This window comes from Camelus dromedarius, chromosome 10 (assembly GCF_036321535.1).
Source record: "Camelus dromedarius isolate mCamDro1 chromosome 10, mCamDro1.pat, whole genome shotgun sequence".
Classification (NCBI taxonomy): domain Eukaryota; kingdom Metazoa; phylum Chordata; class Mammalia; order Artiodactyla; family Camelidae; genus Camelus; species Camelus dromedarius.
In genome coordinates this window covers 75,898,927-75,918,413 of record NC_087445.1, presented here as the reverse complement: position 1 = coordinate 75,918,413, position 19,487 = coordinate 75,898,927, and the positions used below count along the sequence as shown (strand labels likewise).

Genomic DNA, 19,487 nt, shown 5'->3' with positions numbered 1-19,487 from the left:
AGATGAAATGGACGATTTCCTGTTGAACCAATAGACCAAAACTACAAATAAGAGGGCTCAGTTGTCAGAAATACGTCCATGTGGACGGGTGTCCCACTGGCTTTCCAGGAATTGACTACCCCTGTGTCACAAGACTGTTCCAGAGAAGAGGGAGGCGGGTGCCCCTGCTCTGTGTGGTCACCTTCGTCAGGCTCATTCCGATACCTGGAGCAGAGTTGAGGGGAAGGGCTCTTTCCTTCCTAACCTGGATCGAAAATCCTGCGTGAAGCCCTAGAAAAAAGAATGGGGCAGCTGGATGTGTTCTGTATGGCCAGGCCACCTCAGGAGGGGCACAGAGTTGTCCTAGGGACCACTGCCCACTTGTGATGAATGCTCTCGGCCTCCTGGTGACGTGATCTGACCCCACGGGGGCTCTTGACCCCAGACTGTTGTGGGCAGGAGGACAGGAGGGGGCGCCGTAGCCGCAGCCCTGGGGTCTAGGGGCTGCGCTGTCCACCTGCCCTACATGGGTGCCAGCTCCCGTGAGTGTGGTGACCCACAGAGGACCTGCCTGTGATTCAGGGAATAAATCCACAAAGAGACAAGCCTGCGGGAAAGCGGCACGCTCTCCTGTAGCCGGGGAGGAAGGCTTTGGTCCTTAGACCCCGAGAGTCAGTGTGCACGTTGTGATCTCCCCAGTTATTCATGTGTTTATCACCAGTCCAAGAAATAATTAATTTCCTTCTTACAGAGATTGACACAGAATGTAAAAATTCTCGTGGGAGACTGAAGGCCAAAGGGACAGAGGATGCTTGGAGCCCTTTATTTTGGTGTAAGTTTACATTTACCAAGAAGGCCCAGGACATCCAGCACACTGCTCCCCAGGCCGCCCAGCGGTTACATCTGGCCACATCTGTGCCTCTCTCTGGGGCGATGGGGAGTGATGATAAGGCAGGCACCCTCACACTCACATCGGGGAGGCCGGCGCATCTGCGGCTGACAGCCCGTTTGGGTTCTGCCTGTCGCAGCCGTCACTCCCCCTCGGGTTCTGGTCCAGCATCCCTGCCACGCTTAGCGGCCATGTCTGCTTTCCTAGACCTGGAGCCACATCCCAGCCTCCTTGGTCTTCCAGGAGTGCAGGCCGTTTAATGTGTTGACCGCCCTGGTGTGTCCTGGTCCAGTGTCCCTCCTGACTATGCACGGGGCCTGTGCTGGCGGCAGGAGTGCCTGGATGCGCTGTCGCTGCGCCCAGTGTAGGTGACACAGCTGTGACCCTTGGTCAGGTGGCACACGCTGGCCTTGCCCGCTCTGAGATCACGTTTCTGGCTTTATGGTGGATTGGTCAGCAGTCTGGGGGAGGCTCTGCGACCACACGGACACTGGCCGCCCGGCCTCGTCGCCGCGCTGGGGCTCCCAGCCCTGCTTGCTGACTCGTGAGCCGGGCTCCGTGCGAGGGCCGCTCCTTTTCTGCTCCCCTTAGCCACATGGTGATCATATGAGGGTGGCCTCGTGGGCTCTTCATTTAGTTCAACCAGTTGTAATTCATTACGTTCATTGTTCTGTTCTTTGGTTGTCCCAGATTTCAGGCAGGTTGATTTTGAGGAACAAGAGCATGGGGTCCTTTCTCTGTGAAGACCAAGTTCTGTTCAGTGTCACATCTGCTAAACCGGTGTGTTTGGGCCCAGGAGTGGTCGTGGGGCCCCAGGGAGCTGCAGGGAGGAGCCTGACCAGTGCTGTTCTGTGGGACCCAGTGCCTGTGGGGGCGCAGCTCATAGGGGGAGGGGGACTGGCCAGTGCAGACTGCGGGGGGAAACGCAGTGAGATCTTACCCCCTATGAGGTGAGCACCGTCCTTGGGCAAGAGGCCTAACCCTGCAGAGCAGTGTCTTAAGAACGTGGAGAAGAGGTGGGACATACTTTTATAACATTGATGTTGGGGTAGAGTATTTAAATTACAAAAAGAAGCACAAATAATAGGAAAGAGTCCCATGTTTATAATCATATTAAAATGCAGTATGATGACAGAGGAACGTCATAAACAAAATTAAGTGATAAACTGTATCTGTGAAAAAATACCAGTAACAAATATAAATTGACAAAGGATGGTCACTCCACTGCTTGTAACCATAGTGCACAAAGAATTCCTACAAATCAGGGAGAAAAAGATGAGCAAGCTGGAGGCAAAACAGAGCAGGCTTTTCCCAGGAGAGGAGGTCGGAGCACGGGGGACGGGAGGGACACGCGGCGGCCGCTCCCACCGTCCAGCAGCCACGGACGGGACGTGGCCAGAGTGGGAGCTCGCTCGGCCCCTTTGGGGCGTGCAGGTGCAGAGCGCACACAAGTTTGGATTTTGTGACACTTTTTTCCATGAGAGTGAAAATTGTGGAATCCTATGTAGCTGCTAGAATGACTGGCTGAAATCTACCCCCAGCTGCGTGAAGCTCTTGGAAATCATAATACTGAGTTTGGGGAGAATGGCAGGCATCACAATGACAGGCGTCGTTTGTGGTTGTGAATGTAGATTTTTAACAGCCAAGTCAGCAGCGCAGTGTTTACGTGATTTACGGGCACCGACCTCATGTGGTAAAGACACCTGCAGGGGTCAGGGTCGCGTGGCTCCGGGAGGGCGGTTGTCTCCGAGGTGGGGGGCTTCAGCACTGTGATGCTTTGTTACCAAAAGGGAACAAGGTCTGAATCAGAGAAGGTCTGATGTTGACGTGTTTCATCTGGGTAGGGGGTACATGGGAGTCTGATCTTTCTGTTTGTAGTATTTCATAATCAGAATTTTTAAAAAGAAACGTGTCTTAGCAGTATAAACACGGGCAGTTACTCAGCTTCTAACGGGTTTCTCTCGGGAATCCGCAGTGCTAGGACACCGCGTAGGGCAGAGTTCACGCTTGAGTCCCGGGTGCCGTGAATCTCATCTATGCACGAGCTTTCTAAATCCTTGAAGATGATTTCTTCTTAGCAGTAAAGCTGTTTTGAAATAACTTATGTTTCTCAAATCCTATTTATTGATTTACAGGCAAGGTTAACGTGTGTTGTCAGTGTGGCTCCTCCTCATTCAGTCCTGAGCTGTATTGGGTCTTGTCTTGGGTCTTGTCTGGGGGCTGCCCGCCTCCCCCACGGAGCGCTCAGACTTGTGGGACGCCTGTGCTGAGGGTACTGGTGGAGGGCCTGGCGTCCTGCAGGGCAGCTGGGTGGACACTTGTCCTGCTACGGGGCGCATGGCCCGCAGCGGAGACGTGCTGCACAGAGCCCCCGCCCCTTGTGATGCACGGTTTTCCTGCACTCTTCTCTGGGGAAGTCTGACGCGTCCTGTTTCATGCCCCGCTCTCCGCAGCGTGGAGATAACCCCATGCGGAGGACTGGAGAGCGAAGCTTGGTTAAACGTGAGCTAGCTTTGTGCAGCAAGGCCTTTGTGTAAACTGGAAGTTGATTGTTGCTGTCCATGCTGGAAGTGTCAACGTTTTCAGTGATTTCTGGATGCTTTTTATAATTTATTTTTGTTTATCTATTTGGGGTGGGGTAATGAGGTTTGTTTATTTATTTAGTTTTTAATGGAGGTACTGGGGATTGAACCCAGGACCTCATACATGCTGAGCATGTGTTCGATCACTGAGCTATACCCTCCCCCCTCTGTAGGCTTTTTAGATGTTAACAATTAAATTCAGGTCCTGAAGATTTCTACTATCTTTTTCTTGAGTGTTTTGTTTCTGTATTTAGCATGCCTTATAATGCTGGTTGTAATGTTTAGATTTCTTAACGTTAATACCTTTTTTTTAAACTATCACCACTTCCTTCGTTTAAAATGTTTTTCAGTTTAAAATTATATATTTGCACATATATGTGCACACAAACATATGAAGCAGAATATCTTTATAATGTAGTTTTCTTTTTATCTGTTAGATATTTGCTTGAAGGAGGTAACATCGATGGCTGACAGTCTGTATAATATTCGGCTTCTGAGAGAATTCTCAAATGAGTATCTTAACAGATGCTTTTATCTCACGCTAGAAGATATGCTGTATGCCCCCTTAGTGCTGAAGGTAATAATGAGTTATTAAAGATACGTTTTTAAAGCCACGTGTGAATGAGCTACTTACGGTGTCCTTGGGTCTTTGTGTTCCTTTCAGCCAAACGTCATGGTTTTCATTGCCGAGCTCTTCTGGTGGTTTGAGAACGTCAAACCAGACTTTGTTCAGCCCAGGGATGTCCAAGAGCTGAAAGACGGTGAGTGAGCCACTTCCTGTAGGTTACAGCCGTGTCCTCGGAAAGAGTGTGGGCAGAGTGCATAGAGGGTGTCCTTGGCTGCTTCCCGTGTTCTGTACAGCAGTGGTGTCTGAATGTGGTCGTCTCTTCTGGGGGGCGGAGAGCTGACGGGGCCGAGCTGCTCCCCGGGCTCTGCAGGCTGCGACCTTGTCCTGCAGTGTCAGGGTCCAGGCTGAGCAGCGGTCATTGGAGAGAAGGCTCCAGGTGACGCTGGTGAACCTCCGTGGGTAGGAGGGGCTCTAGTCTGTGACACCCGTCCTCATCCTCCACAGATCTGACTTTCTGCCCTAAAACAAGGCAGAAAATGCTTTTTTTTTTTTTTTTTTTTACCAGAGTGAAATAACCTGCCAGCCTTGGGAATCTGTAAAACTTTAAGATGATGTGGGAGGATATCTTCATGTCCTTGGAATTTTTTGGAAAAGATTAAAAAAAAGTAGCCATGCAAGAAAGGATTGATAATTAACCACATTAAAATTAAGACCTTTTTTTCATTAAAAAATGATGTAAAGAGTAAAAAAAGAAAGAAATCAAGTAGCTACTGGGGTAGGAGATACTGTTTATGTACTGTCAGTATTCCACAAGTGTCCAGGGCGTGGAAGAGCTCAGCCTGGCCAGTGAGGAGAAGGCCCGCCCATAGGAGGCTGAGCAGAAGACTTGAACAGGTGCTTTGTGGAGGCAGGGCTCCAGCTGCCCAGGAAGGTTAAGAGAAGGTGCTTAGCCCCATCAGGAGCTAAAACAAGTGACGACAGCCCCACCCCCGCCGTGCCGGCATGTGCTCGGGGCCGTGGCGGAGGCCTGCCCTGCCCGCCTCATGCCTCCTCAGCTCCGGAACCTCGGCGTCCCCCTCCCCCAGGGGCCCCTTCCGCTGGCCCCGGCCCGGTGCCTGCTGCTCGCGCTGTCCTCCCGTGGTGTCGGCGGGGCTGCATCCCCCGCGTGCCTCTCAGGACCCCGGACCTCAGCCCGCTTGCCCAGGAGCCGCAGCTCCCTGCCCGGTGCTCATTCACTCGAGCGAGGACAGCTGGTGTGGGGCCCCGACGTGAGGATGTGCCGTGGCTCAGCGGCCATGCTGGCCTCCGGGAGACCAGGGGGCAGGGGCCTGGAGGAGCCGCTGGGGAGAAGGGCGGGCGTGCGTGGGGCTGCCAGTGCCGCCAGTGCCGCCAGTGCCATGGTGCCAGCTATGGCTCGAGGCGACCTCCCCTCTCTCTCCCTAAAGCCCGGCCTTGGGAGAAAGGGTTGCACCCCCAGCAGCAGCTGTAGGGGCGCTCGCTCTGGGCTCCGGCAGGGCCGTGGTCCCCACCCACCTCCTGTCTGACGCGCGCTCTTTGGGGCCTGTGTGGCCAGGTCCTGCTCTCTGTTGCTGGCTAGAGGTGGGCTGGGTCCTGTGGACGAGCACATGGTGCACCTGTCTTCCCAGAAGGGACTGCCAGCCCTCCCAGTGAGACTGCCCCCCCCCCCCGCACCGGTGCCATGCTCGGGGCTCAGCGTTGGCCCCGTGGAGCTGGTCAGTGGGAGTCCGTGCCTGTGGCCTCCCGGGCACAGGTCCATCCCTGCCTCTGGCCACTTCCTGCGTGTGCCCGTGGTGCCTGCCTGGTGCTGGCTGATGACAGGCTGGCTGACAGCGGCCAGTGGCGTCTGTTCACGTTTTCAATCCACCCATCTGTTTACCAGACTCAGGCTTTCCTTTTTCTGTCAGCGACCGTCAGGGGTCCCCGTGTGGCTGCAGTTGGAGCTGAGGGGGTGCTGGTGTTGTAGGGGTGGATGGAACATGGCTGGTGGGCCTGGTCCTGCACAGGCTCAATCCCAAGGTGTCACATCAATCTTGGGGTGAATTGCTGACGGTGAGCTCACCCTGGAGACTGGGGGTGTCTGACAGAACTGTGCTCCCGAGGGACAGTTCTGAGTGCCAGTGCCTGGTCCCTGGGTGTCTTGTGAGCAAGGCATGTGGTCTCAGCCATGCCCAGTGCATGCCAGGCCTTGTATCTTTAATGTGTGTGGTTCTTTGTGGCAGGTGGTGTGGCCCTGCCCCAGAACCCCAGGATCCTACCCTCTGCTTCTCCCACTGGGACCTGCCGGAGCCCCTGTAGCTCTCACCTGCCCCGATGCCTGCAGAGCATGGGGCCCACTGGACTGCACAGCCTGGGCCCAAGGAGAAGCTCTGTCCTGCTCTGTGTCCCCTGTCTGGGACGTGCTGGGTGTCCCTGACCCCCAGCACAGGGCACCTGAGGAAGTGGCGTCTGTCCTGTGGGGAGGGGCTCGGGTCAGTGCCGTGCGCTCCAGCCTTAGCGGGTGGGTCTGGCTCCTGGGAAGCTTTTCATGGGTAGGTGGTTCCAGGCTCAGGCCCTGATAGGGGCTTTCCTCAGCGTCCAGTCACCCATCCTTGGTTTCTTCTCGTGGGACCAGCCAGCTGCTGGCTGTTGGCCCCTGGGGAGGCTGTGTGCCCTTCCCATCCCCACCCGCTGTTACCAGTCCCCTTGGCTGCCCCTTCTGCTTCTGGGTGATCTCATCCATGTGGATTCTGCCGGCTCAGGCAGTCACTGGGGGCAGCCCCTCACGCCTCTGAGCTGGGGTGTCTGCCCCGGGCTCCTCATCCCTCTGTAGTGGATCAGCTGTCTGAAGGTAGCCGTGGTGGCCCTCGCATAGTGAGGGCTGTGCTGTTAGTCTGTGTGCTGTGCGTGCCGGGGTCCCTGCTGAACCGTGGGTCCAGGAGTCTTCCCATGTCAGCACGCTCTCCCTGACCCAGGCCTGCCCCGGCTGCTGGCTACACACCCTGTCGGGTCCAGCCTGTGCTTGGAGGCTGGTGGCCGGGACGGGAGGCAGGGCAAGTCCCACAGGGGCCTGGGGAGGGCACCTTCTGCAGGCTCACAGAGTTGCAGGAGATCTGGGAATTTGAGATTTTCAAGGCCCAGATCCCTGACTTGGCCCAGCTGCAGAAGAGCTACTCTGTCCTCGGCCCTCACCCTGCTGTGGCTTGTTGCTGCTGTTCCTGTGGGTCTCCTGGAGCTGCAGGGCGGCTCCCCGGGGCGGGGCCCAGGACGAGGCAGCTTGCTCGTTGTCAGACTTGCATGTCCAGTTCCAGTTCCTGCTGTTCTAGGCTGTGTTGTGGCTTTTGATTCTGGTATCACATTTGTAATATTCAATACAGAATACACTTGTTGAAGTTGAAACCAGCTTTGGGGAGGAGAACTTTGGTTTCAAGTAAAAGTTGCGTTATTTTTAGTGCTTACAAAAACTGGGATTAAAAAAAAAAAAGGATTTCTTGCTAGTGTTTCAAGTAACTGTAAATAATAATGCAACTATTTCTATAAAACTATTGTTTCTGCAGCTAAAGCAGTGTCACACCAGAAAAGCAGCCGGCCTCCTGTCCCCATCTCCAACGCCACCAAACGCAGCTTCCTGGGCAGCCCTGCTGTGGCGAGCCCGGCCGACCTCCAGCCCTCCGCCCAGCTGCAGGCCGAGGGCCACAGGCACCACCTGCACCTCGAGGAGCCCGAGCACCTGTAAGCCTGTCTGCTCAGGGTTAAGTCGCCGTCCTGCCCCTTCTCTCGCTGGTTTACAGCTCTGATTGGAGTTGCCTTTTCTCATGGGGCAATAGAAGAAGTACCGAGTAGGTAGCCAGAGGCCTCTCTCTGGCCCCAGCTGCCCGGAGGCAAGGAGGATAACCTTAATTAATTAATTGCATAGTTGTTAAAAGTTGAGACTTGTATTACAGGCTCCAGCCAGAAGTCACTATGTCTCCTGGCTGCAGTTTGGATATTTATCCCAGGTTTGATGTTCTTGGTACCTTTTTGATTCATTTTTTGGGGAAAATTATAATTTTGGTTCCTTCTTTGGGGGTGAATTCATGGTGTTCTCTGTAGCTTCTTATGCATTTGTCTTTGATCTTAAAGATTGATGAAGTAGTGATTTTCTCTGCCATCCTTCTTCCGTTTAGGGGGAAAGGGGCTTCTGCCTTTAGCCCATCGCATCCTTTGCTGCCCCTGAGACAGAAACAGCAAAAGACGGTGCAGGGAGAGGACCCCCCCGGTGAGAAGCCTCCCCTGTTCCTCGTCCCTCTCAGTGTCGCTCGTGGAAGTGATAGTTCTCAGAAAGATGCTCTCATCGTGACGTCGCATTTCTAGTTAAGAAGCCCGTGGCAGAATGCGTTGTAATTTTTATTGCTGTGCCTTAGAAATTATGGTCTTTGTTGTGAAAATATTACGAAAGTCTAGCACGTTATCCGACGGTTACAGAAGCCGCTGTCGTGCCTGAGGAAGAGCTTAAACGCGTTGCTCTTTGCTGGTTGTTTCAGTTGATGGTGACATCATTTAATTGGTATTGACCTACAACTGGCTCTGATTATGGCCTGGGCTGATTGCTGTTGGATTACGCACTGCTTGTTACTGAAACTGTTGAAAATTGTGTCTTTGTGATTATCTGCTTTCCCTGAGCAGTTCCGGTGTGCTGAGTTATGATGCATTTCCTTGAGAAATGGCTATTATACTGAAAGCACTTCAAGCATTGTAAAACAGGTTACTTAATGCTGAACGCACTTACCGTTTCCTCCGCACTACAGATCAGCGACACCGATCTAATTCTTTAACCCGAGTCGATGGTCAGCCCCGAGGTGCAGCGGTAGCATGGATGGAAAAAAAACACAGGTGAACTACCTGCCTTTCTAATAAGTATCTCCATGCAGCGCCCTTTAGTGCAAGCCCTGGGGCCCACTGAGACCTTCAGAGGTCAGACTTACTTCCGTAACCTGCTTTTCCAATTCCAAGGGCACGGGGCGGTGTGGTGTCACAGCAGGTTGAGTCAGAGCCAGACCTGGGAATCCCGTCGGATGTCTGGGAGGTCTGCACAGGTGTCAAATGAGGCCATGCTTTGAACTCTATTAAACTTCCCTATTTTAGAAAATATGGTCATTGTTCGTGTAACAGATTTCTTACTGTAATTTTTAGTCCTTTTGAAAATGTTCCAGCTTTAATTTCTAGTATGATAAATACTGATTAATGTGGATGAACAAATAAAAGCTTTGGGGGCCCCTCGGCGAGTTTAAGGGGCCCTGGGCCAGGGTGTCTGCCAGTCCCAGAATGGAGAGGACTCCAGTTTTCTCCCTGGGGGAGGGTTTGTCAGTCTCCTGTGTTTGAGATGCGGATCCTCTTCTCATGACTCGTAACCCGTGGGCTTCTTTCCCCCGCATTGCAGGCCTGTGTCTCAGCCGGCGCCCTTCGCTGTCCATCATGCAGCAAGCTGCGACATGGACCCTGGCTCTGGCGACAGCGTCAGCCTGGCGCGCTCCATCAGCAAGGACAGCTTGGCATCCAATATTGTTCATCTGACCCCGCAGAACCAGCCACACCCCACAGGCACCAAGGCTGATGGGAAGGGCCTGTTGAACAATGTAGACATCGAGGACGAGGATGAGGAACTCGTAGCCATCATTAGGACGGATGTCACCCACCAGAGTGGTGACCCAGGCCTGATGGCAAGTGCCAGGTCTCCCCAGCAGCAGGCGGACCCCTTAGAGAGCAAGCCTGACAGTTTCTTCCTGGAGCCGTTGATGCCGGCCGTGCTCAGGCCGGCCAAGGAGAAGCAGGCGATCACCAAGGAGGATGAGTGCGGGGAGGGGCGGCCGAGGGGCTTCTCGTCCCGCAGGCCCGGCGAGGGCCACCAGCCTCTGGTGCGGAAGAAGGCGCCCGGCTGTCACGTCAGCCGTGACTTGAACAGGACTTTCACCCCAATCTCCTGTTCAGAACTTCCTGTGGGCTTCGACCCCGCACCCACTGAGGCAGGGCCGCAGGTGGCGGGGGAGGCCCGCAGCGGGCCCCTGTCCAGCAGCAGTTTCGATCCAACATCTCAGGGACAGTCTGCCGATGGCTTCTTTCTTCACGTAGCCAGAGCTGATGAGGACTCGGAGGGCAGGTTCTATGGGGGCTGCACACGGAGCCCTGGTGCCCACGGCCCAGAGCCCTGGCGCGTCCCAAGGCAGGACTCGGACTCCGACCTGGCTGACCTGGATGAGGCCGAGCAGGACTTCGCTGGCGAGGACCACCCCCTGGGGACAGCTCTGCACGGCGGCGAGGAGGAGTCAGCGAAGCTGCAGGAGGACATGAAGGTGAAGGAGCACGAAGACAAGGACGATGCCAGCGGCCGCTCCAGCCCGTGCTTGAGCACCGTCTCCCAGGTCAGCAGCGTCTCCATGGCCAGCGGGAGCGTGAAGATGACCAGCTTCGCTGAGAGGAAGCTGCAGAGGCTCAACAGCTGTGAAACCAAGTCGAGCACGAGCAGCTCCCAGAAGACCACGCCCGATGCCTCGGAGAGCTGCCCGGCTCCCCTGACGACGTGGAAGCAGAGGCGGGAGCAGAGCCCGAGCAGGCAGAGCAGGGACCACGCCAGCCTCCTGGCCTCCGAGCTGGTGCAGCTGCACATGCAGCTGGAGGAGAAGCGCAGGGCCATCGAGGCGCAGAAGAGGAAGATGGAGGCGCTGTCCGCGCGGCAGCGCCTGACGCTGGGGAAGGCGGCTTTCCTGCACGTGGTCAAGAAGGGCAGGCCCGATGTGGCTCCGCAGCCACTCAAAGCAGAAGCTTTGGCTGGAGAGTATTCACAGCACAACGGGGACGATTTCGCCAGCGGTGGGTCCAGGACGGAGGACCTCCTCGTCGAGGAGGGGAGGGTGGGCCTCCTGGAGCCACAGGACCTGGGCACGGAGGCTCTCATCCAGCAGCACAGCCCGAAGGACCCCGCCGTCCTGCATGAGCTGGAGAGGAGCACAGCGCTGTCTGCGGCCCTCCTGGAGGGCGGCGCCGGTGATGGGGTGGGCACGGGCGAGTGTGAGCTCTCCATCGAGAAGCTCAGCGAGACCATCAGCGCGCTCCAGCAGGCCATCCTCCGCATCTCCCAGCAGCAGGAGCAGCTGCTCATGGAGCCCCCCACCGCACCCGCCCCCGGCCCAAAAAACGGCTCCCAGGACCCGAAGGTCAAGGCGCCCATCCACTTCATTGAGCCGCTGTCTCCGACGGGAACAGCCGGTCACCGCAAGCCCCCGCGGCTCGGCCAGGGTCGGAATTCCCGCTCGGGGAGGCCAGCTGAGCTGAAGGTCCCGAAAGAGCGACCTCAAGGTTCCTCCCGAAGCAAGACCCCCACGCCCAGTGTCGAGACCCTCCCGCACCTACGGCCCTTCCCTCCGCGGACGCCCTCCGACCCGAGCTGGGACGGCATCACTGACCCTGGAAGGGATGCCCACGAGAAGGGCTTCCTGGACAGTTACAGGCTTCATGATGAGAACAACCAGAGGTCGCCCAGGGACGCGAACATCATATCGGAGCAGGGGGGCTTCAAGGAGGCGCTGGAGGGCGTGAAGGAGGCAGGGCTCAGCGCCCTCAGCATCTCGGTGAAGGAGAGTATGGCCCTGGATGAGCCCCCGCGGAGCAAGGCGAGCCTCATCGAGGTGGACCTCTCCGACCTGAAGGCCCCTGACGAGGACGGGGAGACGGGGGGCCAAGAGAGTGCTGTGGACCTTGGTAGCGATGGCGACCAGAAGCCGGGTGTCGGCTTCTTCTTCAAGGTAAGGTGGCGTCTGTGTCACACGGCAGGCAGGTGTCCTCACTTCGCCATGCTCGTGAGGGCAGCACAGACAAATGAGCCTCTTCTGCTGAGGGCCCAGCGCACGCGACTCCTTGGCCGCCGGTCCCTGCGAGGACCCCACCCAGTGGCGGGAGTCTGGCTGCGCTAGCAGAGCTGTCCTCAAGGCCCCGAAGCATGAAAGTTTTTCTTCCCATGGTTTTCCAACCGTGTGAGAATGAAAAACTATTCCTGGCTCGCAGGCTCCAGAAAACAGGTGTTGGGCCTTCGGGCTAAGGTTTGCTGAACCCTGTTACAGGGTCTGGGCAGATGCAGAAGCTTTAGGAAACGGTTTTGTTCCTGTCTGTTCCTTGTAATTTTTTCTTCGAGAGAAGAGAGCGGTAACTGTGAGGCTCTCTTCTGTCTGGACGGGGTCTCCCCTCCCCGGGCAGTTGTGAGGTGGGGACACACTGTGGAGCGGTGTGAGCCGCCCTGTCATGAGACGCGGGTGCTGGGTGGCATCTGCTTGTACGCGGGGAACAGACGAGTAACCAGCCTGGTGGTGGCTCCTGCCTGGGGCTCTAGACGTGGTTTGTAAGGCAGGTAAGTTCAGGTTCAGGCTGAGTTCAGGATGACAAACTGAATGCTTTTTGAGTGGCCTGTTTCTCTTTGGTTTGCGTTCTGCTGTCCACGGGGACATGCTCATTCGTCATCAGCAGGGTGAGTGCTGGGCCCCACGTGGTGTTTTCTCAGGGTGTGTTCAGCTCGGCTGCCGGAGCGTGGCTCTGCTGGGGAGCAAGGTGGCCGGGCTGTAGGTGACGTCTGCTTGCAGGATGAGCAGAAGGCAGATGACGAGCTCGCCAAGAAGCGGGCGGCCTTCCTCCTGAAGCAGCAGCGCAAGGCCGAGGAGGCGCGCGTGCGGAGGCAGCAGCTGGAGGCTGAGGTGGAGCTCAAGCGGGACGAGGCCCGGTAGGTCCACCCCCGGGACGGGCGGGGGAGCTGCTGCCACCTGGGCGGGCTGTGAGCGCCGGCCCTGGCCCCCAGCCTCTGAGCAGGACGGCCGTATCCTCTGTCAGGCGTAAGGCGGAGGAAGACCGGATCCGCAAGGAGGAGGAGAAGGCGCGGCGGGAGCTCATCAAGCAGGAGTACCTGCGGCGGAAGCAGCAGCAGATCCTAGAGGAGCAGGGCCTGGGCAAACCCAAGGCCAGACCCAAGAAGCCGCGGCCGAAGTCCATCCATCGCGAGGAGCCGAACAGTGACTCGGGACCCAAGAGCGCCTCCACCCGTAAGGGGCGCCATGGCCCTGCCCTCAGCTCCCTGCTCCCCGCTCCCTGCAGCGTCTGGGGGCGGACGGGCTCTCTGGTTCTCAGGAGGGAGAGGTGGGCCGAGTGCTGGAGTCCTCAGGTGGTGGAGCGCAGGCCTCGCAGGTGCCCCTCCAGAGGCAGAGCAGAGACACCCCCTCCCTTGGGTGTCCGCCTCTTACCGTGCCCCCGGGCCATGAGGGGCTGTGCAGGCGGTTGGGGGAACAGATGCGTGTCTCATGAAAGCTCTTCTCTTCCCTGGCAGCTGATAACCTGAGCCGGGCCCAGTCGGGCTCCAGCCTGTCCTTGGCCTCTGCGGCGACCACAGAGCCCGAGAGTGTACATTCGGGGGGCACACCCGCCCAGCGGTAAGGGGGCTGGGAGGATGTGTGGGCGATGGCTCTAACTTCTGTGGTGTGACTTCAGGCGTCCAGGGCAGTTGCTGTGATTTCTCGAAAACAGAGCACCCTTCCCCTGGGTTCACCAGATTCGCCACGTTTGCTCTATCTTCTGTCCCTTCGCCCCCTCCCAGCCGCACACACACTTGTGTGTTGATTGTTCAGGAGGGAGTTGGTGACAGCCTGCTCTGCGTCCTTGAATACTTCCTACGAGCGGGGGTGTTGTCTTACGCAGCTGGTCGTCGGGCCGGCACTCTCACGGGGCCCTCGGTCCTTGTTCGCTGTGGCTGGGTGTCCGGGAGTGCCCTTGCGTGGGGGGACCGGGGGGCCCAGGTCGAGCTGAGTCCCTGTCTGTCCGCCTGGGGCACGTCTGCAGCCCTTAGCGTCCTGGGCCCTGACACCTGCTGAGCACAGGCTGGCTGGTTATTTTGTCACCTGCCTCTTGGTGTGCTCTCCCTGGGGTCCGGTTCGGGTTGTACACTTGGCGGGAACACCTGGAGACGGCGCCAAGGGGAGGGGGGTGTTTGGTTCTCGGGGCAGCCTGTCAGGCCTGTCCCTTGACTTGGGCTGTTTGAGGTGTGGTTTTCCCCAGCAGTGAAAAATCTCCCTCTGTGATTAAAGAATCACTTGGGCGGAGGTGCTGGGGTCCTCGTCAGCACCACTGAACGTCTGCCCACTGGCCTCGGTGACCTCCTCTGTGGGTGGGGTTGGCCTCTGGTAGGCGCCCCCACCCCGGTCCTTTGTCACGTGCGTGCACCCGGTGGCCGCATTGTCCTGCCCCTTCGCACGTCTGGTGGCTTCTCATCGCCTGGGCTCTGTGGAGGACACCTCCCGGGGACTCTGAACTCCGGTTGGATCTTTGTTCAGGTGGTCAGTTACCAGGGCTGGATTTGAACTTCAGCGGTGCCTGCCTCCCATGCATGGCAGCATCTGTTGCGCTCAGCGGGGACTGCCCTGCAGGGACGCAGCTCAGGCCTGCTGGGGATGGGAGAGCCGTTGAGACTGGGGCCCAGACAGCCCGCTGTGCCCTCCCTCCTTTGCGGGGACCTGCCCCTTGCTGGGCAGCAGCACAGGTGGACCACGCTTGCCCCTTGGTGCCCGAGCCAGCACGGCTGAGCACTGCCGTCCTGCTCCACGGGGCTGCCTGAGGGTGAACTTCCCTGGCAGGCACTCCTCCCGGCCGTGTGTTTCCATACTCCGCAGTGCCCAGGGCTTGGGTTGTACCTTGCCCAGACCTCGCCGTCGTGTTCTGGGGGAGTAGACCACCGCGCTGCCCCCACCATAACCTCGGGGCTCCTGCCGCAGTGGCTGGTCCCTCTGTGCTGATGGTGCAGCTTGGCCGTTTCAGGGTGGAACCCCACACGCTATGGCAGTTGTGGGTGAGGGGTGTGTCCGCGATCACCAACCCCACCTCTGTCCTTCTCTTCACAGAGTGGAGTCCCTGGAAGCCTTGCCCATCCTGAGCCGCAACCCCAGCAGGAGCACGGACAGAGACTGGGAGACGGCGTCCGCAGCGTCCTCCCTCGCCTCGGTGGCCGAGTACACAGGTGACCCTCGCTCTTCCTAGGTCGCGGGTGCGGCTGTGTTGTCAGGTGGACACTGGCTCTCCAGCTGCCTCCGGGGGGGCCATGCCTTTGTGTGTGCACAGCCCTGCAGCTCAGTAGGGTGCCCCGGGTGCTTTGGAACCTTAGACTTTTATAAATTATTGTTCCTTGGTTTTGTCTTTTTTATATCAAAGAAACTGTTAGAAAAAGACTAAGTAATTACTTAGTTTAATTTTTTCTTAGTTTATTTAAATCTGTAGTTTAAAATTCCCCCATAGATTGGAAGTGGCTGTTACTTCAAAAAATTACAAACATCCTTAATTCAGCCTACCTGTTGGTTGGTTCTACGAAATTGTTCGTTTTCTTTTGTGTGTGTATTTATGCCTTAAGTAGCGAGTTTGCAAGTCTCGGCCTGGCTTTCGCAGGTCCCAAGCTCTTTAAGGAGCCCAGCAGCAAGTCGAACAAGTCGATTATTCATAACGCCGTGTCCCATTGCTGTCTGGCGGGGAAAGTGAACGAGCCTCACAAGAATTCAGTGTTGGAGGCAAGTACTGAGCTTTACCTCTAAGTCTCTGTACAGAATGGCAGTGTCTGTAAATAAGGGCTCCCTCTGGAAGGGAGCAGCACCCTGGTTGTCAACGTGTGAGAGTGGCTCGGGGCATGCCAACCAGCATTCCTGGGCCCTCGTGGTGGGGAGGGCTCTGTGGAAGAGCAGAATTTAGACCAGTGGACCCAGAGGGGACAGAGCTGGGAGTCCAGGGAGGGGCCCAGTGGGAAGCCGCCTGGGTCCGGGTAGGGGACCGGAGGTGGTGAGGTTTCCACAGCAGACATGGTTTGGTAGCTGAGTGCAGGTGACTGCAGGTGGACGAGGCGGAAGGTGCTGAGATTGGAGAGTCCCAACGGGGTGGATGTAAGGGATGGAGACTGGAGGGGTTCACGGGCGGGGTTGTGGGCTCCCAGGGGAGGAGGAGGAGGAGGAGGCTCCAGGAGGGATTCCAGCTCTGAGCGGGGACCCCTGGAGAACGGAAGTTTGGGGGCAGAATGCTGGTGGTGGTGTCTGTCCTGTCATGTTGGCCGTTGCCCCCCTGCGGGCCACACTGCCCACGACTGCGCAGCTGCACCACTGGGCCTCGGTCACGTCATCGGTGAGTTGTGGAGGCTGCGGGGCGTGGCAGATCTGGGAGGCACTGGTAGTCAGGGTCATGCCCATCACCCAACTGAGGCTCAGTCTTGAGGGGACAGCAGGGCCCCCTCCACTGTCCTTGGCTGGTCAAGCCCCTGGGTCGGTCAGGGAGCTGGCCTGACTGCCTCGCCAGGGGGCTTACGATCCAGGGTGTGAGATAGCCCTGAAAGAGGAGTCACACAGGAAGCGACGCCGGCTCGGCTACCATGTCCGCTTGGTGGTGACGTCACAGGACCGACAGTGTGGCTTGGTCCCCACAGGGCCGTGTCCAGGGGCAGTGGTGGCCGGTTGGGCTGCGGCCGTAGGTTACACGTGAGGGGGAACCTCGAAGAGTAACGGAGCAGGGTGGGGCCCGGGGTGGGGTCAGGGAGGGTCTTCAGGAAAGTGATGCTGGAGCAGAGCCCCGTGGAGGGAGGCGTCCGGGCACGAGGCGGGACTGAGCCCCCAGTTTGGGCTGAAGCATGGAGCTGGGAAGTTGGGGCTCACAGGGCAGCTCCTACATGCCTTCTGTTGGCCAAAGGGACTTGGCTTTGCATTGTGGGAGAGGGCAGCTGCACTTGTGGGCAGAGGAGGACCGTGACCCCAGTACAGATGTGGGGGTGGGCGTGGGAGTCAGTGACGGGACCTGGGCCAGGATGCTTCCTCACATCTCATTCTGTTTACGTTCAGACAACTTTTATGGAATTAGAAGTCTGTATTACAGATGCAGGTTTGGATTCTGCTTTTTCCACTTAATTTAAGAAATGTATATTTATTTCTTAATCTATTTAAAATTATAAGCCTGTTATAGGTTGAAAGGGACAGTATATGTTTGTGAAAAAACTACAGTTTTCTGAAAGCAAAATAAATAGAAGAGCGGCGTTGTTTTACATTTTTACAAGTCTTTCTAGTTCTCGGTATTGTTAAAGATAGCTGGCTCTTCCCCACTTCCGCGTCCGGTCTGTTACCTGGCCGCCTGGCCCGTGGCCCCTGGAAACCTGCTGCACACTGAGGGGAGCCTGAAGAGGCAGAGGACGTCCTGCAGACACTGGGGAGAGGGTTTCAGGAACCCCAGGGCCATGCTTTGAAAACTGCTGGGGTAGACAATTAAAGCAGGTATTTTCAAGCGTGAGGAGGATCTGCTTTTAAGAAACTGTCGACACAGAAACATTTCAGAGGTCAGGACCCGGTCTGCAGGCTCCTTGTGCTGGTGTTGTCGACAGGTCACTCACCCGCCGTGAGCGCCACCCTGTTAGAGTGCAGCCTGTTCACAGATGAGCCCCACCGTCACCACTGTCTAATTCCAGAACCTTCATTGCCCCAAACAGGAGCCCTGTGCCGATGACCACTTCGCACAGCCCCTCTGGCCCCGGCCGCCACACACCTGCTGGCCCTCTCTGTGTGTTTGCCTCCCTGCACGTTTCCTGGGAAGGGGCCCCTACGCTGTGCGCCCTTTTGGGGCCACTTCCTTCACTCAGCATGATGTTTCCAAGGCTCACCGTGTGGTAGCCAGTGTGGGGGCTTCATTCCTTTCTGTGGCTGAGTAACATTCTGTTGTCCGTCCACACCGCGTTTTGTGTTCCCATCCATCTGCTGATGGACGTGTGGGTCGCTTCTACTTTTTGACTTGTGAGTAACGCTGCTGTGGACGTTCATGTACAGGTTTTATGTGGATGCGTGTGTTCGTTTCTCTCACGTGTGTAACTAAGGGAAGAGCGGCTGCGTCACGTGACTGTGTCTGCCGTTCTGGTTTCCACGGCGGCTGCACTGCCACTGTCCCCGACAGTGCCTCCCAGCAGCGCTCGTTCCTGTCTGTCTGTCTGACCGAGGCTGGCGGTGGAGCAGGCTTCTCTCTTGCCCTGATCTGCATGTCTCTGATGGCTAATGACACTGAGCGTCTTTTCATGTGATTTTTCACATAATTTTAAAAGCATTTTTCCCTTTGGATGCCTAGACTCTTAAGTAAGCTCTCAGGGGAAGACGATGCTTCACCCAAGAGATAGCCCCTGATTTCGGAGTCGGCACCTGTGGTGGGCACTAGTGAGCCTGCCCCAGGAGTGGGGGGTCAGCTGGCCGCCGGCCTCTCGGTCAGGCCCACAGCACTGTGGTGCCGTGCCTCCTGGAGACACTCAGTCCCTGTCTCTGTTCCTTCACTCCCTCCATACAGGAGCTGGAGAAGTGTGACGCCAATCACTACATCATACTGTTTCGCGACGCTGGCTGCCAGTTCAGGGCACTTTATTGCTACTATCCTGACACTGAAGAAATCTACAAACTAACTGGCACGGGGCCAAAGAGTATCACCAAGAAAATGATCGACAAACTGTATAAATACAGCTCAGACCGAAAACAGTTTAACCTGATCCCGGCCAAAACCATGTCTGTCAGCGTGGACGCGCTCACCATCCACAACCACTTGTGGCAGCCCAGGCGGCCCTCGGTGCCAAAGAAGACCCAGCCTCGTAAATGACCCCGTGCGGGCGGGGGTCTGCGGCGTGCCGGCCGGGCCCGTGTTTATTATTTTCATCCTTTTGGGTACGAAGTGTGCAGAATCACAGACCTTTTACAAGAGGCTTCTGGACAACAGGAGAAAGCCCTCCCCAGGCTCCCAGCACGCAGGCTGGCGGGTGCAGCGGGAGCGGGGAGGTGGTGCGTCCCCCGCGGCTCGGCCGCCGTGGGCCCCCCTCACACAAGGCTTCGGACGAGGGCCGGTGTGTGCGGAGCTGCGGGCAGCAGGTTCCTTTTACTTGAAGTTCTCCTGCAGCATCAGTGGGACATGATTTGCTTTGCTTCCTCGCCGGTCACCTCGCCCCCTTTGCACATGACCCAACCCCCTCGTTGGCCAGCTGTCATCTCGTGAGATTATAGGACTGAGGCTTGCTCTCAGGTCAGGGTGTTCGAATGTCTTTAGGAAAGGAATTTGATTTGGGGAAATCTTTTTCATTTGAGAAATTGTATCATATTTATTGATTATGTCTACTGCCAACGTTTATATCCAATTCTAAGATTTCTGAAAAAAATTCTTGTTCCTTGCTGCTCAGAAAAAGTTTACTGAAAATACCAGTTCACTAAAAGCACTGAAATCTGCAAAGTCTGTCTTCTGCTAAAACGACATTTACAAGGACGGAGGTGGCCTCGCTGACACGCAGTCGTGAGGACGTGGGCGTGCTCTCTGCTGGCGTCTGCCCGGTGGACGACAGGCGGGCTGAGCAGATTACAGGCTCGTTCATCCAGTTTCGGATTGCGCTCGTGACTTGTTCACTTTAATAAAGACAGATTTTGGTAAAGTAGAA

At 56.8% G+C, this 19,487-nt stretch overlaps 1 protein-coding gene across 5 annotated transcripts in view; it reads left to right on the top strand.

The window, feature by feature from the left end:
- Positions 1-19,487, top strand: part of CAMSAP1 (calmodulin regulated spectrin associated protein 1) — a 51,731-nt gene extending 32,244 nt beyond the window's left edge. For all 5 annotated transcript variants that reach the window (XM_064490682.1, XM_064490681.1, XM_031450801.2 and 2 more), the window contains 12 exons: positions 3,888-4,027; positions 4,115-4,211; positions 7,573-7,747; positions 8,182-8,273; positions 8,803-8,887; positions 9,435-11,793; positions 12,622-12,758; positions 12,866-13,074; positions 13,356-13,458; positions 14,920-15,035; positions 15,458-15,576; positions 18,362-19,487. In XM_064490682.1, the coding sequence (XP_064346752.1) occupies positions 3,888-4,027; positions 4,115-4,211; positions 7,573-7,747; positions 8,182-8,273; positions 8,803-8,887; positions 9,435-11,793; positions 12,622-12,758; positions 12,866-13,074; positions 13,356-13,458; positions 14,920-15,035; positions 15,458-15,576; positions 18,362-18,664 (3,935 nt within the window). In that variant the 3' untranslated portion in view covers positions 18,665-19,487. The remainder of the gene's footprint in view (positions 1-3,887; positions 4,028-4,114; positions 4,212-7,572; positions 7,748-8,181; positions 8,274-8,802; positions 8,888-9,434; positions 11,794-12,621; positions 12,759-12,865; positions 13,075-13,355; positions 13,459-14,919; positions 15,036-15,457; positions 15,577-18,361) is intronic.